This window comes from Bidens hawaiensis, unplaced genomic scaffold, assembly GCF_021521415.1.
Source record: "Bidens hawaiensis isolate Kalapana, Puna unplaced genomic scaffold, B.hawaiensis_p1.1 tig00044863_1, whole genome shotgun sequence".
NCBI lineage: Eukaryota > Viridiplantae > Streptophyta > Magnoliopsida > Asterales > Asteraceae > Bidens > Bidens hawaiensis.
Genome location: NW_027497985.1, coordinates 28,796 through 43,368, shown reverse-complemented (window position 1 = coordinate 43,368; position 14,573 = coordinate 28,796). Strand labels below are relative to the sequence as shown.

General features: G+C 36.4%; 2 protein-coding genes across 2 annotated transcripts; both read left to right on the top strand.

Moving 5' to 3' along the window:
- Positions 1 to 230: 230 nt before the first annotated feature.
- LOC143595292 (CDPK-related kinase 4-like) lies at positions 231 to 5,570 on the top strand. Its single transcript, XM_077074344.1, has 11 exons — positions 231 to 798; positions 886 to 1,016; positions 1,099 to 1,140; positions 1,229 to 1,337; positions 1,411 to 1,489; positions 3,205 to 3,501; positions 3,578 to 3,687; positions 3,957 to 4,061; positions 4,142 to 4,204; positions 4,284 to 4,451; positions 5,285 to 5,570. The coding sequence occupies exons 1-11, from the start codon at positions 250 to 252 to the stop codon at positions 5,420 to 5,422; spliced, it is 1,791 nt and encodes a 596-aa protein (XP_076930459.1). The 5' UTR covers positions 231 to 249; the 3' UTR covers positions 5,423 to 5,570.
- A 5,026-nt stretch (positions 5,571 to 10,596) lies between these two features.
- Positions 10,597 to 12,604, top strand: LOC143595289 (6-phosphogluconolactonase 3, chloroplastic-like). Its single transcript, XM_077074341.1, has 3 exons — positions 10,597 to 10,793; positions 10,880 to 11,015; positions 12,059 to 12,604. Exons 1-3 carry the CDS (start codon positions 10,630 to 10,632, stop codon positions 12,521 to 12,523), a joined length of 765 nt encoding a protein of 254 aa, XP_076930456.1. The 5' UTR covers positions 10,597 to 10,629; the 3' UTR covers positions 12,524 to 12,604.
- The last annotated feature ends 1,969 nt before the right edge of the window (positions 12,605 to 14,573 follow it).

Genomic DNA, 14,573 nt, shown 5'->3' with positions numbered 1-14,573 from the left:
CAAACATATTATTCACTGTTAACCAAACCCTTTGAATTTTCTTTGTATACACACACCTCCGTCTTCACATCAAACACCCAATTATTAATATTATTATTTAATTTAATACTCTTAGTAATTTTTTTATTATTTAATACTCGTCAATCCCAGACTATGAACACCAATTTGCCATCAACAACAACAACCTACTATTAGACTTTTCAAACCCTCACCGGAGAATATTATTATTGAAACCCTGAGCCGTCGTCGATGGGTCATTGCTGCAGCAAAGACGCCGTCGCCGTCAAGCACGAAACCCCCGTCGGATCCGCCGTCGCAAACCCACCTCGCAGCCCTAAGCCTAAGCCGCGTACGCCGTCTCCGGCCGTCGGAAACGGGATCAACGGCAGGTCCGGCAGCGCCACCTCGAACCACTCCTTCACCGGCAGCCCATGGCAGAGCGCCTACCCCGCCGGAGTCCCGCCGACGCCGCCGCCGGCGAGGACCCCGAAGCGGATGTTCAAGTGGCCGTTCCCTCCGCCGTCGCCGGCGAAGCCGATCATGTCGGCGATTTTGAAACGGCAAGGGAAGCGGAAGGAGGTGTCGCCGGAGACGGCGACGGCCATACCGGAAGATGACGCCGGCGACGGTGAGAGGGCTTTGGATAAGACGTTCGGGTACCCGAAAAATTTCGGGTCGAAATACGAGCTCGGGAAGGAGGTGGGGCGAGGGCATTTTGGTCATACTTGTTGGGCCAAGTGTAAAAAGGGTGTTCTTAAGAATCAAGCAGTTGCTGTCAAGATTATTTCAAAATCAAAGGTTTCTTGATTTATAACAATATTAATATTTAAAGTTTGAATCTTTTTGTAAACTGATCTAATTTTGGTATGTAAATTGTTCATGTAGATGACCACTGCTATATCGATTGAAGACGTGCGCCGAGAGGTTAAGTTGTTAAAGAGTTTATCGGGCCATCAACACATGGTTCAGTTTCATGGTGCTTTTGAAGATGATCAGAATGTATACATAGTTATGGAGTGAGTATTATTTATTTGCTAATAGAAATAATATGAATAGTTTAGTTAGTTATGATATAAACAAATTTGTGGTATTTGACAGATTGTGTGAAGGGGGAGAGCTTCTTGACCGCATTCTAGCAAGGTGATAATATTCACGAATAGTGATACGCCATACTTTTTATCTTGCGGTTTGTTTGTTTTCTGAATTATAGTTTTTTTTGTGTTTGCAGAGGTGGAAGATATACAGAAAATGATGCGAAATCGATTGTTGTTCAAATTTTGAGTGTGGCTTCTTTTTGTCATCTTCAAGGTGTCGTGCACCGTGATTTAAAACCTGAGGTGTGCATAGTTTTATGATTATTTTCGGTTTGATGATAGCAGATGTTAATCGGATGGCATTATTTTTGGGCAGAACTTTCTTTTTAGCACGCGACAAGAAGATTCGCCGTTGAAGGTTATAGATTTTGGTTTATCTGATTTTACAAGACCAGGCAAGTTTCTAAATCATTTTAACATTATTTCTAAATAGAAGTTTGGTTATAATGTTCTAGTGATCTATTGCATGTGGGCTCATTGTTAGAAGTTTGGTTAAAAGGTTCGAGTGATCTTGTATGCGGGTTCATTGTTAGAAATAAGGTTAAATTCTATATTGTTAAAAACACTGATAAAAGTTAAGTTATTTAGGAGATCAAGCCACCTCTGTTTTAAGTGATGTGATAAATAACTCGGTAGTCGGTGGAATATTAAAGTCGGTTTTTTTTAAGTTTTAGATAAAGTTTGAGACTCTAATACGGAAAATATAGCTTTCGGTGAACAATAAAAGAAATAAACCAACGGTTTTAGATAGCGTTTGAGACTCTTATACGGAAAGTATGGCTTTCGGTGAACTGTAAAGCAAATAAACCTTTAGGGGCGGTGCAGTGGTAAACGTGAGGTCTTAGATTCGAATCTAGCTTCCGTTGGTTTCTGCCTTAGGGGCTGTTTGGTAGCCTCTTAATGATTCCATTAAGACGCTACCTCTGAATCAGTCAGAGGTAAGAGTGTGTTTAGTTACACCTCTTAATGGCTCATGGAGCATGTTAATGGTTAAGTTTCAAGAGACATGCGGAATGATTAAGAGGCTACCTCTTAATTAGTCAGACCTATTATTGATTCAGCACTAGATTGCCAAGCAACCCCTTAATCTCTTGAAGGTCACTTATCCGCTTTACCTGGTTCCACTTGTTACAAGAAGTGGTGGGGCCCATGAGTGTTCCCTAATGAGTACTCATTGCCATAAAAAGAGAAGGAAATAAAAATAAATATACGGACTTTATTATTATTTTTTTCTAATGACTAGTTGTGTGATTTATTTTTACCAGATGTATTTATAAACCAACCCTTGGTGGGGCCATGTACCCATAGTAAGCTAGTCGAGCTTTACTTGGTTTCACTAGTTAACATGGTATTGGTGGGGTTCCATGCAATTTTTTGGGAGATCAAGTCCCGCTGTTTTGTGTGCTGTCATAATTTACGTGGTGGGATATTAAATTCGGTTTCCTTTATAATGTTTTCATCAACATATGCGTCCTCGTTATGTTTTGAGATTCTTATACGGATAGTATAACTTTCGGGGAACAATAGAACAAATAAACCTTCAAGGGGTGGTGCGGTGGTAAGAGCAAAGGCTCCACTAGTTTCTTGCCTTAAAACCCTTAAAGGCCACCTGCTCAGCGTAAGTTGTGGTTTGCCTGGTCTCACAGTTAGCAAGGTATTGTTGGGGCCCATGCGTTTTCTCCAACTGGTTCTCACTCTTACAAAAAGAACAAGAAATATTAAAGTAGATAAAGGGTAACTTAAATTCTTTTGCTAATTGCTAGGTGTTGCAATTTATCTTTTAAATATTTATTTATAAACCAAGTAATAAATCACAATAAAATCATTATAAAGTAAACTTGTCATTTGTCTCATTTTCATTTCAATTACAAACAAAACAGGAAGTTACAAGGATCGCAACCAACCAAATGGATTGTCGATCCGAAAGCATTGCCAATTTTGGATATTGTTAAATATATATTAAATTATTAGTATTAGGTTTCTCTAGGGTTTGTTTCTGGATTATTTCCTGTATATATTGTTCCCCGCCATTATAATGAAATAGTTCAGTTAGAATGCCGTCCATTACTTTTACAGATATGAACTAAGATAACTTTTTGTGCATACGCAGATCAACGATTGAATGACATTGTTGGCAGTGCATACTATGTTGCACCCGAAGTACTCCATAGATCATACAATGTGGAAGCCGACATTTGGAGTATTGGTGTTATAACTTATATATTACTATGTGGAAGTCGACCCTTTTTTGCTCGAACTGAATCCGGAATCTTCCGTTCCGTGTTACGAGCGGATCCTAATTTTAACGACTCTCCTTGGCCTTCAGTAACTCCAGAAGCGAAAGATTTTGTCAAAAGACTTCTTAATAAGGATCATAGAAAAAGAATGACTGCTTCTCAAGCCTTGAGTAAGTTGTTTATTATTTAAATATTTATTTATTTTAAACTATAATGTTCTAAAATGGCAAATGACTATTTGTGCAGCTCATCCATGGTTAAGAGATGAAAGCCGTGCGGTCCCATTAGATATTTTGATTTACAAATTAGTCAAATCGTATCTTAGAGCCTCGCATTTGAAACGCGATGCACTTAAGGTATTTTTTATATGTTGATAAATTGTCAAGATTTTAGGGCTGTTTAAGTTTTTTTTCCCCCATTTTGAAACAGATTATCTGAATTAATTATTAGCATATGGATAATTAAATTATGCTTCTGATTATATGATTATTTTTGTGTCACATAATTAGTTTTGTACAAGTTGGAACAGAACTTATTATCTATGGGGTCAAAATAATATTACTAATGTAACATCTGGCCCCTTGTATCACCTATATTTTAATGTTTTTTTTATTGATGTTTCAAGGCGCTCTCAAAAGCTTTAACCGAGGACGAGCTGATTTACTTGAGGGCTCAATTTAATCTATTGGAACCAAAAGACGGATGCGTTACTCTAGAGAATTATAGAACGGTTAGTTAATAATATATTTTATTCTCTTTCATAATATGAGCGCGCTAAATTTTTATATTGAACTTCAATGATTTGTGCAGGCTCTTGTGAAACATTCAACTGCTGCCATGAAAGAATCAAGGGTCCTTGACATCTTGGATTCAGTAAGAAATACAATTCTTTATGTTACAAGTTTATGTTTCACTTTGACTTTGACTGATGGTTGGTTTGTTATGGTTGAAGATGAAGCCTTTGACTTATACTCAATTGACATTTGAAGAGTTTTGTGCTGCTACGATTAGCCCGCATCAACTTGAAGCGCTTGAAGGATGGGAAATGATTGCCAGCACAGCCTTTGAATATTTTGAACTCAAAGGAAATCGGGTCATTTCGGTTGAGGCATTAGCACAGGTACTTTCTTAACTCATGGCAGAATGGGTGGTTTGAGTAGAAGTTAACTTTTTGTACGGGTTGGCTTGGATTGACCCAAAACACATAGTATCGAAAAATGAACTTTTCTTTAGTTAATAATTTGCGTGCCAAATATGATTCCAAAATTATATTATTTCGGTAAGTTTTATAATAAAAAACTAGGGGATTGCTGTGTGCATGGAATGAAATAACCGACCCGTAACTAAAATAACATATAATTTAGAATCGAAATAACTGAACCCAACCCAAAACCTACGGTTTGGTATTATGGTTTTTTTTTCTTTCATAAACCGAATTCCTGGTTCGGTTTCGGTTTTGCACTATTGACAGCTGTAAAAACCGAACTCACTTTTATAACCAAAATCATAAAAACCGAAAAAGTTAACAAACGGTTTTGGGCTTTAAGTTTCAGGCCCAAATTTATTACTCTGGGCTATTTTTTTCGGCCTAAAAGTTTCAAGCCCAAATGATAAAACCGAAACCCAACCATTGTGAAAACTGAAAAATCCAGAACCAAACGGTTTCCAAAAGACCCAAAACTGAATCTTTGTTTTTGGCTTGGTTTGGTTTGAGGTGAAAAACGACCCAAACCGGCCCATACACATCTGTAACAAAAACACACTTTGGGGAACTTTCGATCCATCTGACTCATACTAGGCATTTGATCCGATTACCTTTTAGCAAATTAAACCAAAGAAACCCATCATTAAGTAAACAGGTCAAAAGTACCACATGTTTATCTCAACCAAGTTTCAAATGCTTTTTTTCTCTGTTTTCCATATCTTAAAAAAATACGATGAAATCTGAAACAGGAAATGAATGTGGGTCCCTCGGCGCACTCGATACTTAAGGATTGGATAAGACCTACTGATGGAAAACTCAACTTTCTTGGATACGCGAAGCTTTTGCATGGTTTGACGATTCGTAGCTCCAACACAAGGCATCACTGAGACTAAATAGATGATTATCTTTAGTTTGTTTGTTTGTTTATTATTATTATTCTTAATTGTTTTTTTATGCATAAACAAAAAAGATGGGGCGATGCGACATGCCCTTGAGAAGACTGATCATAGCATGTTGGTAACTTATGTGATTTTAGCAAAATTGATGTATCAGTGTAAAGAAATTGTAAAGGTCACATCATTATTTTTTTTCTGATTAATGGCTTTCATGTTGACTGCATCTTGCTTAATGCTATCTTCATTAATATATGGGTGTCCCTTGGCTGCACCATTGTTTTTGACTTTTTTCCCCACTTCCCAGAACTCTTGATAAAACAAAGTTGCTAGAAGCTCAACTTTTCAAGGTTTTAAAAAGATGATATATATACAGGAATGAGACTTTTTCAACTCTTAAAAGAGGTTTTCATACTGGTTCAACCATAATCATATATAAACATGATTTATTTATTTATTGTTTTTTTTTGTTAACAACAAATCAATATTTTACTTAATTTATGTATTTGCTACTCTTTTTTCTTTTCATAATTTGATTTAATAGAATCAACGTGATTAAATTTGCACTATTGACAACCCTAAAAAAACCGAATTTACTAATACCAAAAAGATTTCTGGTATTGATTTAATAGAATCTGATAGAAACCGGAAATCGAAAGCTTAATATTAAGATAAACAGCCTGATTCGAGATAGGCTAATCTCCAATTACAAGGATTAGAAACCCTAATTCTGATTTAACATAAACATCGACATCTAATAAAATAAAGATAACCCTATTAATACTAAAACTAATTGACGGTTCTAGAACAAAACAGCCACACTAATTCTGCTTAAAACTATTCCTGCTTGTTTGGTAATATGGGTTTAGGCGGGAAAGATTCTAAGGAACCAGGTACGTATCAATACTTCCTGCCCGGTAAAACGACTTGTCCTCAAGTCGAAAATCCAAGAATTGTTTACTGCTGTACCAAGCGATAAGCCATTCTATTGTAGCTTCACCGATTTCTCAGGCCCGGCAACAATCTCGAACTGAATGCATTTGCCAATCGTTAGTAATGGATATGAAAACTAAAGGCGTTGCTGGAACTTGAACTTGGGCAGGTTTCAGCATGACCACATGAGAACCTGGGTGAATCTGGGACTTATTAAGAAAGATGTGATAAAGATCAAAAAACCTAAACGGTTGTTTTTCCAAACGTGGAGAAGTCTGAATTTGAGGAACTACCCTATCTTCATCCCCATTTTTCAGTTCACAATGCTTTTGCACACCATCTCCGATCTTTAACTGAACATCATCTTCCATATCCAATTGAACACCATCTTTAATAATATCATCTCTGATCTTCAATTGACCACCCAAGACATGTTTAGATTGATCTGCAATCTTCAATTGAACATCCAAAAGATGCTCAGATCGATTTTCGTTCTTCAATTGAACATCAAGGGTTTCTTCACTGACCGTATCTAGCAATGGTACGTGAAGAGGGTCATGGTCGGACCCCTGCGGTCCCTCTGCCACTGTTGTCTTCAAATCATCGGCTGATTTTTCACTGTTACAACCATCTCCGCTCACCCGAACTTTGATTTCTTCAACATCGTCCCTCAAAGATGAAAGAATAGCGTCTAATTGTGCTGCAATAGTTGCTAATTGATCTGCAAGATTCCGGGTTGCATGCGTCATTCGATGTTCCCGGCAATGGAACCAAATGATAGGAACCGGAAATCGAAAGCTTAATATTAAGATAAACAGCCTGATTCGAGATAGGCTAATCTCCAATTACAAGGATTAGAAACCCTAATTCTGATAACTAATTGACGGTTCTAGAACAAAACTGTCCCACTAATTCTGCTTAAAACTGTTCCCGCTTGTTTGGTAATATGGGTTTAGGCGGGAAAGATTCTAAGGGACCAGGTACATATCAGAATCAATGTGATTAAAATGTGCAGTATCACTGCTTGTTGCCCGATTATCTTCAATATTAATATAAACACTACCTTTTAATGAAATTTAATATAAAAAGAAATTGCTTCACTAGTACAGCCCAAAAACCTATAGTGATAATCATAGCCGATTGTTCAAATAATGGGTTAATTTTGGCAATATGTACAAGTATTCATGTTGGTCATATTAAATTAGTTAACTGGTCAAAGGTACCTTAGATTACTTAATAGGTCAATATAGGTTACCTAAATAGTTATAAAACTTCTTAACTTAAAAAGAAGTTTCAAATGGGTTTGCAACACTGTCACCACCGACACGGGCACTTCACCACCACCACCACCCCACCCAGTTACCATTGCCTCTACCCTAGTTCTGCTACCAACGACATGCTCACAACTGTCACCTTCACCACAAACTGGCGCCACCAACAAAGTGGAGCGGGTTGGGCCAAAGGGGGAGGGCTGGGTACATTTTTTTATATCTAAAATGACTCAACTTTTTTTTTTTGAAAGAAAAAAACAAGGATTCATTTAAACCTGGAAGTGGGGTGATCCGTAGAGTGCGGGTGGTTACATTTTAACCTGGGGTGTGGGCGGATACACTTTTCCTAAAACGACTCATTTTAACTCGATTTCATTTTTGCCAAATATGTTCAAATTGATGCTTATACTAAATAGCCTACATTGAACCAAATCCATTTTGCTTAAAACCCGTTTTTAACTAGAAATCATTTTACTTAAAACCCCTCCTAACCCATAATACGAATATGTTAAAATGCCCAATTTGTTAGGACCAAACAAACCGATAAACATTCCTCGTAACAGCTTAGGTTTGATGATAAATAATAAATGAGCCAAACCCGATTTCAAAAACTATTCACGAGCTAAGTTTCAACTTTAGAAATAGAGTTTGAAACGAGCTTGGGCCCAAGCTTTCTCTAAATTAAACAAGTAGAGCTCAAGTATAGTCAATCACACTTTAGCTTGATGTGCATACACTTCTATTCAAAAGTATTAGCGTTTTATTACTCATCTAATACGTTTCTTTCATCACATTTTCATAAACAAAACTAGATTACAAAAGATAATTTTCTTATTTGTGTCCCTATTGTTAAAACGACCGTCCAACAAAATCCCAAAATGACTATTATCTCTGTCTAACGTTTATTTTACGTCCCTGTGGTATAGAAACATTCAGTTTGCGTTCCACCGCAAAAAAATCCCTCCAAATTTTAATAAAACAATTTTGTTTTAAATTTTAACCTCAAACTTTCTAAAAAGTCATTTTTATCCTCCAAAATTTTTTTAAAAAAAAATTTTAATTTCAACCTCAAACTTTATAAAAACTTCATTTACCATCAAAAGAAAAAAATATTATTTTTTTTTTGTAAATTTGAACTTCAAATTTTATAAAAAACTATTTTTTTAATCAATTTTACCATCCAAAATTTTTATATTATACAAGCCATCCAACATCTAAAAAACTTATCCAAAATCATAATAAAAACCAACATAATTATCCAATATCATAACATAACAATCCATTTTCATACAAAAAAAGTAACATAACTTAAACAAAATTAAACTAAAAAACTAGCCGATAATAAACAGTGAATATGACAGTTGAGACGGAGATGACGGCAGAGATGGCGGTCGACATGGAGATGATGACGGAGTTGGAGGTGCGCACCAGGAGATGGTGACGGTGACGGAGGACGATGGAGACGGTGGTGAGGAGACGTAGGTGGACTGATGGAGGGGAATCACCAGCGATGGAGGTGGTGATAGGAGGTTCGGTTGGGAAGACATGTAAGAATAGGGGCTTATCTTGTCAAAGAAGAAATGAAAAATGTAGGATAGTGTGTAAACCGAAGGAGATAAATGGATACAGGGTATATTAAAGGTGAAAAAACTATATTGCCCCTCAATTTAACTCCGTTTAACTAACACTTTCGTTAGCCCGAGGGACCCAATTTTACGTGTTTTCAAACCATATGGACACAAATGTATCATTTTAACTTTTAGACGCACATGTATGCCTGCCAAGGGCGAACTTAGATTATAACCAGCTACTCCTAAACTTCTCATTGGTAGTGCAATTTTTTTTATTTAGTTGGTTTTTGTATTTGACTACCACTGAAAAAAAAATATAAGTTACCCTTAATTGTTTAAAATCCAACCAAATTAAAAGCTAAATCCAATTAAAGCCCAATTAAAATTTAAATCCCAACCAAATTAAAGTTCAAACCAAATAAAACAATTGTTCGTTGTTCCCTTATGCTTGGACACTTAAACCAGGCCGGGCATCAACATTCAACAAAACAAAGTTTCATTCGGCCATTGTCCACCCCACGCTGCCCCGACCCGCTGTTGCCTTCCTTTGGTCACTGGACCTCCACGCTGTAGCTGAGTAGCCAGCTGGTGTTCTGTCAGTCCCTCTTCTACGATTCGACTTTTGCTGGTTCAGTTTAGGTATTCTTCTACTTTTATCTAATATTATAATGTTAATTTGTTTATACAAATTACTAATTTTGATTTGTTTATAGGCAATTGAATACTTGAATGATTGATAATGATTTATTAGATATTTAGACAATGTAATTGGAATTGATTAGAGATTTAGGTTTAATTTTGTTTCCTCTAAAATTAGAAAACTTAAAAGATGAAATTGCAAAATCTTATTAGCATTTTTTTTTAAAATTAAATTTTAATAAAATGATGATATCAGTCCAACAAGAAGTTAAAAACATGATTATATGAAACACAAAAATTGTTATTGTATGAAATACCGTAAAAAATCGTTTGAGTGTATGAAATACCATAAAAAAGAATTTGCATGTTACCTCTGAGATAGATCCGCGACTTAAACCCGCGCGATAACCACCGTGACGCAAATAGGAAAAATATTATTAAAAAAAACCTTTTACCACAAAAACATAATAATCTTAAGTAAAAGAAAAAGCATAGCCTACGTAAAAAACAATGTAATAAAAATTATATCTTGGGGTTAGCTACCAAAATATCAAAAGAAAATAAAAGGTTTTATTTTAGGTTAAAGAACATGGCATCTTCACTCCAACCACTTTACACTCCTCTGCGCACCCGCACCCGCACCCGCACCCGCACCCGCACCATTACCCCACTTATTCCAGTTTCCTCACCATCTCCGCCGCCGACCTGCCGGTCCTTCCGTCCTATAATCGCCGATCTGAAAAGACCCAAGTGTCGTTTCAAGACAAAAGCTTCAGCATCGGAGATTATGGCAACTGTTAATAATAATAATAAAGTACATGTATTTGACTCTGAAGAAGCCCTTTCGGTTTCTCTCGCCAAATACACCGCCGATTTGTCGGAATTATTCACCCAGCAAAAGGGTTCCTTCACCGTTGTTGTGTCCGGAGGATCTTTAATTAAGTCACTCAGGTATTATTAATATTATCATTGACATTGATTTCCACTTTTTATCATATGATTGATGGGTGTTTTGACTTTCGATATTAATGTTATAGGAAGCTAGTGGAAGCACCTTATGCTGACTCTATAAATTGGTCAAAGTGGCATATGTTTTGGGTTGATGAAAGAGTGGTTCCTAAAGATCACCCGGATAGCAATTATTTACTTGCCTTTGATGCTTTTCTCTCCAAAGTATGTTTATCAAAATCTTCATATAATTAGGGATTAGGGGTGTGCATCAAATCGGAAAAATCTAGTTTGGTTTTTTGTTTTCGTAAAAACCGAACCGATCTTTGGTTTTGGTTTTATGTGTAATTGAACTTGAATCGAACCGAGGTTATAGATTTTCATTTTCTTTTTTGTACTTGAAGTAATCTATAATGATTTAATGTATAGCGTAACCAAGGGGCGAAAATTGTTGACATTACCTGAACATGAATCTAAAACATAGGTTTTGGGTCGACTAACATGACTCGTTTAAAAAAGGGCCGGGTTTGGGTTGACCCGCATAAAAGCGGTTTAATCTATTAACCCGTTTAGGTATTTAACAAAAAACTTTTGTTTAATTTTATTTTTATTTTTATTTCTGTTTTTTGTTTTTCTAAGATACACTTGCAATTTCCAATTAATTTTCAAGATTTTAATATTTAAAAAAAAAATATTCATATTACTCATTTACCAGGTACCGATTCTATATTATATCTACTTTGCTATAAATCTTTTAATGTTTTAGATATATGGGTTAAACAGGTCGTGCTCGGGTTCACCTGAATTTATGAGTATGCAGGTTAAGGCTGAAATCTTTGACACGAATAATAATACGGGTCAGGTCAGGGTAAATATCGCAACCCATCAACTCGCCAAACCGGCATGATCGACACCCCTAGTGTAACCTGAATACTTTTGCCTAATTGTATAATAATAAATTAATAGTTAACTAACAAAAAAATTTAGGACTACACTAATTATTTTTTGCCCAAATCTTTTTTCGGTCAAAAGTTGTAAAGTCCAAATGGCAAAATCGAAAAAACAGAAGCTGAAACAAACTTAAACCAAAACCGAAACTGAAATCAAACGGTTTTTAAAAACTCAAAACCGAAATTTCGATTTTTCGGTTTCATTTTTGTCAAAAACTAACCCATGCACAACCCTAATTCAAATAAAAGAAAATCTCATCTTTGATAGTTTGAATTCACAAAATTAGTTTTAAAAAACGAATTTTCGCACTATACCAGGTGCCAATTCCTCCGGAAAATGTTCATGCCATTGACGACACCTTATCAGCAGAAGCTGCAGCAGAAGACTATGAATCGCGCATCAAACATCTGATTCATAACGGGATAATCAACACTTCGGAGACAACTGGGTTTCCAAAGTTTGATGTTATGTTATTGGGTATGGGCCCAGATGGACACGTGGCATCTTTATTTCCGGGTCACCCGCTACTTGAAGAGAAGACAAAGTGGGTTACCTTCATTAAAGAATCACCAAAACCGCCTCCAGAAAGGATTACATTTACATTCCCGGTAATCAATTCATCTGCAAATGTTGCATTGGTGGTAGCCGGGGCTAGTAAAGCCCACCCGGTTCATGTGGCTCTGGGCAATGGTCACAACCCTCAGCATTTGCCAGTTCAGATGGTGGCACCTGAAGGTCAGCTGAAATGGTTTTTGGATAAAGATGCTGCTTCAAAGCTCTAGAGCCATATGGAATTGCATTTTGTTGTAACATGAGTTGATTGGGACGGTTTTGTGACTGTTTTCGGGTTCAAGATTGTAATGTACTTTTAAGTGAAGAAGAATAAGATGTAACGAGCCGGATTCTAATAAAGAGTGAGAGGATGCCAAAATGATTGGTATGTTAATGTTAATGTTTTGAAGGTTTTGTTGCTTTAGCAATTAACTTAATTTGCCTATAACAGTTGCACTAGTGACAAAAGAAAACCTAGTTAAGAGCTTATATGTAGCATTTTATGAAACTAGTGAGACTTGGGTTTTCACCAAGTTTTTGGCATATGTAATTATAATATATCTACATGGGAGGGATGTTTTAGAACTTCTAATTTTTGTATTGGTTTGAAGACCTTTTTAATGAGCCTGGCAAAATAGGTTCGGGTTAGAACTGGTTATGAGCAAAATGAAGTTGTATCAAAACGGGTCATTTGTAGAAGGTTTCAATTTTGGTTATGGACAGAACACACTATAAGCAAAATGAGTTCGGGTTGAATCGGGTCGTTTAAAAAAATATCAATTTTGGTTCGAGTCAATAAAAGTTTTGACCAAAATTCCCTTGGGTTAAAATAAGTCATTTTAGAAAGCAAAAAGAAAAAGTATCAAAGTGGGTTAACCCGCTACGTTTTATGGGGGCTAGTGGTGACATGTGGAGGCGGTGGGTGTTTAGCGGGTTGTAGTACTGACATTCGTGACAAAACCAGTTACATGTTAGCGTTCACGCATCGAATAAGCGATTAACCGCTTATTGCGCAACGAACGAACGATTAACCGCTTATTGCGCAACGAACGAACGATTAACCGAACGGGTCTGGTTATGACCCAGATATCCCGGGGGGCCATCTATAAGTGATATACGTTGAATATAAGCCAACATGTTAGTATTATGGCCTTAGTTCGATAGCAAACCAGTTAAACGAAAACATGCTCGTTTAACCACCCGCTATGGATTTAAGCGCGAAAGATAGTTCCAAAACAAGCATTGTATCATTCGTTAAGCCGAAAAAGATCTACCAAACACTTGTTGGGGATGTTTAAGTGACCTGTAAAAATATTTTCGATGTTTTTATAAATTTACAATAAAATGGCTGAAAAACATTCATTTTCGCACTGTTTGTCGTACCCGATATGTTTTTCGCGCCAAAAACCGAACCCGAAATAAATTTGGGCTCAACATTTCACGTACGGGTACAAAAATTGAGAGATTTAGGCCAACATGGGCCCAAGGGGGCCCATTTCCACTTCCGGCCGTTAAGGGTGTTTAACCACCCCCCCTCCCCTCTTTAAGTCTTCTATTCTTTATAATAACATATGCTAGATATTTTAGCACATATTTCCCCACATACCTACACTAAAAACCTCTGGAAGTTCATATCAAGATCCGAACCTAAGGTATTAGACTTATTTTAATCAATTTTGTACATGTTTAATCTTGTTTAATATCATATAAACATAGTTTGATTACCAAAAAACATTCCTAACCATGTAAAACCTTAAAAATGATTTAAAAAAAAAACATTTTTTGAGCGTACACATGGTTAGGAATCAGAATCATACTCTTTTATGGCCATAAACACGGATTAAAGGGTTTAAACAGCGTTTTTACGGTTCAAAAGTTCGGTTTAATACCCTAGTCGAAACCCTAAGTTCCAAGGCTGCCATGTTGATGAAACATGCTTGGCTTGTGATACAGGACCTGTACTTAGCTTATATAGGAGCACGAGAACCCGGAAATTGGATTAGGAGAGCGAAAACGGACAAAAACCGCAAAGGTAATGCCGAATTGCTCGATTACGGGCTGTTTAGTATTCGATTGTGATGTACATATTGTTAGGCTTTAAAATTTTGAAGCGACATCAGGGACTATATGAGTGAATCCCTGCCCAAATTTGGTAATTTTTCGACAATCCGAGAATATTTGGCGAATTTATTATCGATTTGGTGTGTTTATTTGGGAAAAATAGTTAAACTGCTTAAAAATTTATGAAATTTTGTGGGAAACTCAGATTTTGTATATTAT

What these genes read in the sequence shown, in the direction of transcription:
- LOC143595292 (XM_077074344.1), top strand. Translation starts at nt 250, where the DNA reads ATGGGTCATTGCTGCAGCAAAGACGCCGTCGCCGTCAAGCACGAAACC. An exon ending in TGAAACGCGATGCACTTAAG is followed by an intron (nt 3,688 to 3,956) that starts GTATTTTTTATA and finishes TGATGTTTCAAG; the next exon opens with GCGCTCTCAAAAGCTTTAAC. An exon ending in CGGTTGAGGCATTAGCACAG is followed by an intron (nt 4,452 to 5,284) that starts GTACTTTCTTAA and finishes AATCTGAAACAG; the next exon opens with GAAATGAATGTGGGTCCCTC.
- LOC143595289 (XM_077074341.1), top strand. Translation starts at nt 10,630, where the DNA reads ATGGCAACTGTTAATAATAATAATAAAGTACATGTATTTGACTCTGAA. An exon ending in TCTTTAATTAAGTCACTCAG is followed by an intron (nt 10,794 to 10,879) that starts GTATTATTAATA and finishes TTAATGTTATAG; the next exon opens with GAAGCTAGTGGAAGCACCTT. An exon ending in TTGATGCTTTTCTCTCCAAA is followed by an intron (nt 11,016 to 12,058) that starts GTATGTTTATCA and finishes GCACTATACCAG; the next exon opens with GTGCCAATTCCTCCGGAAAA.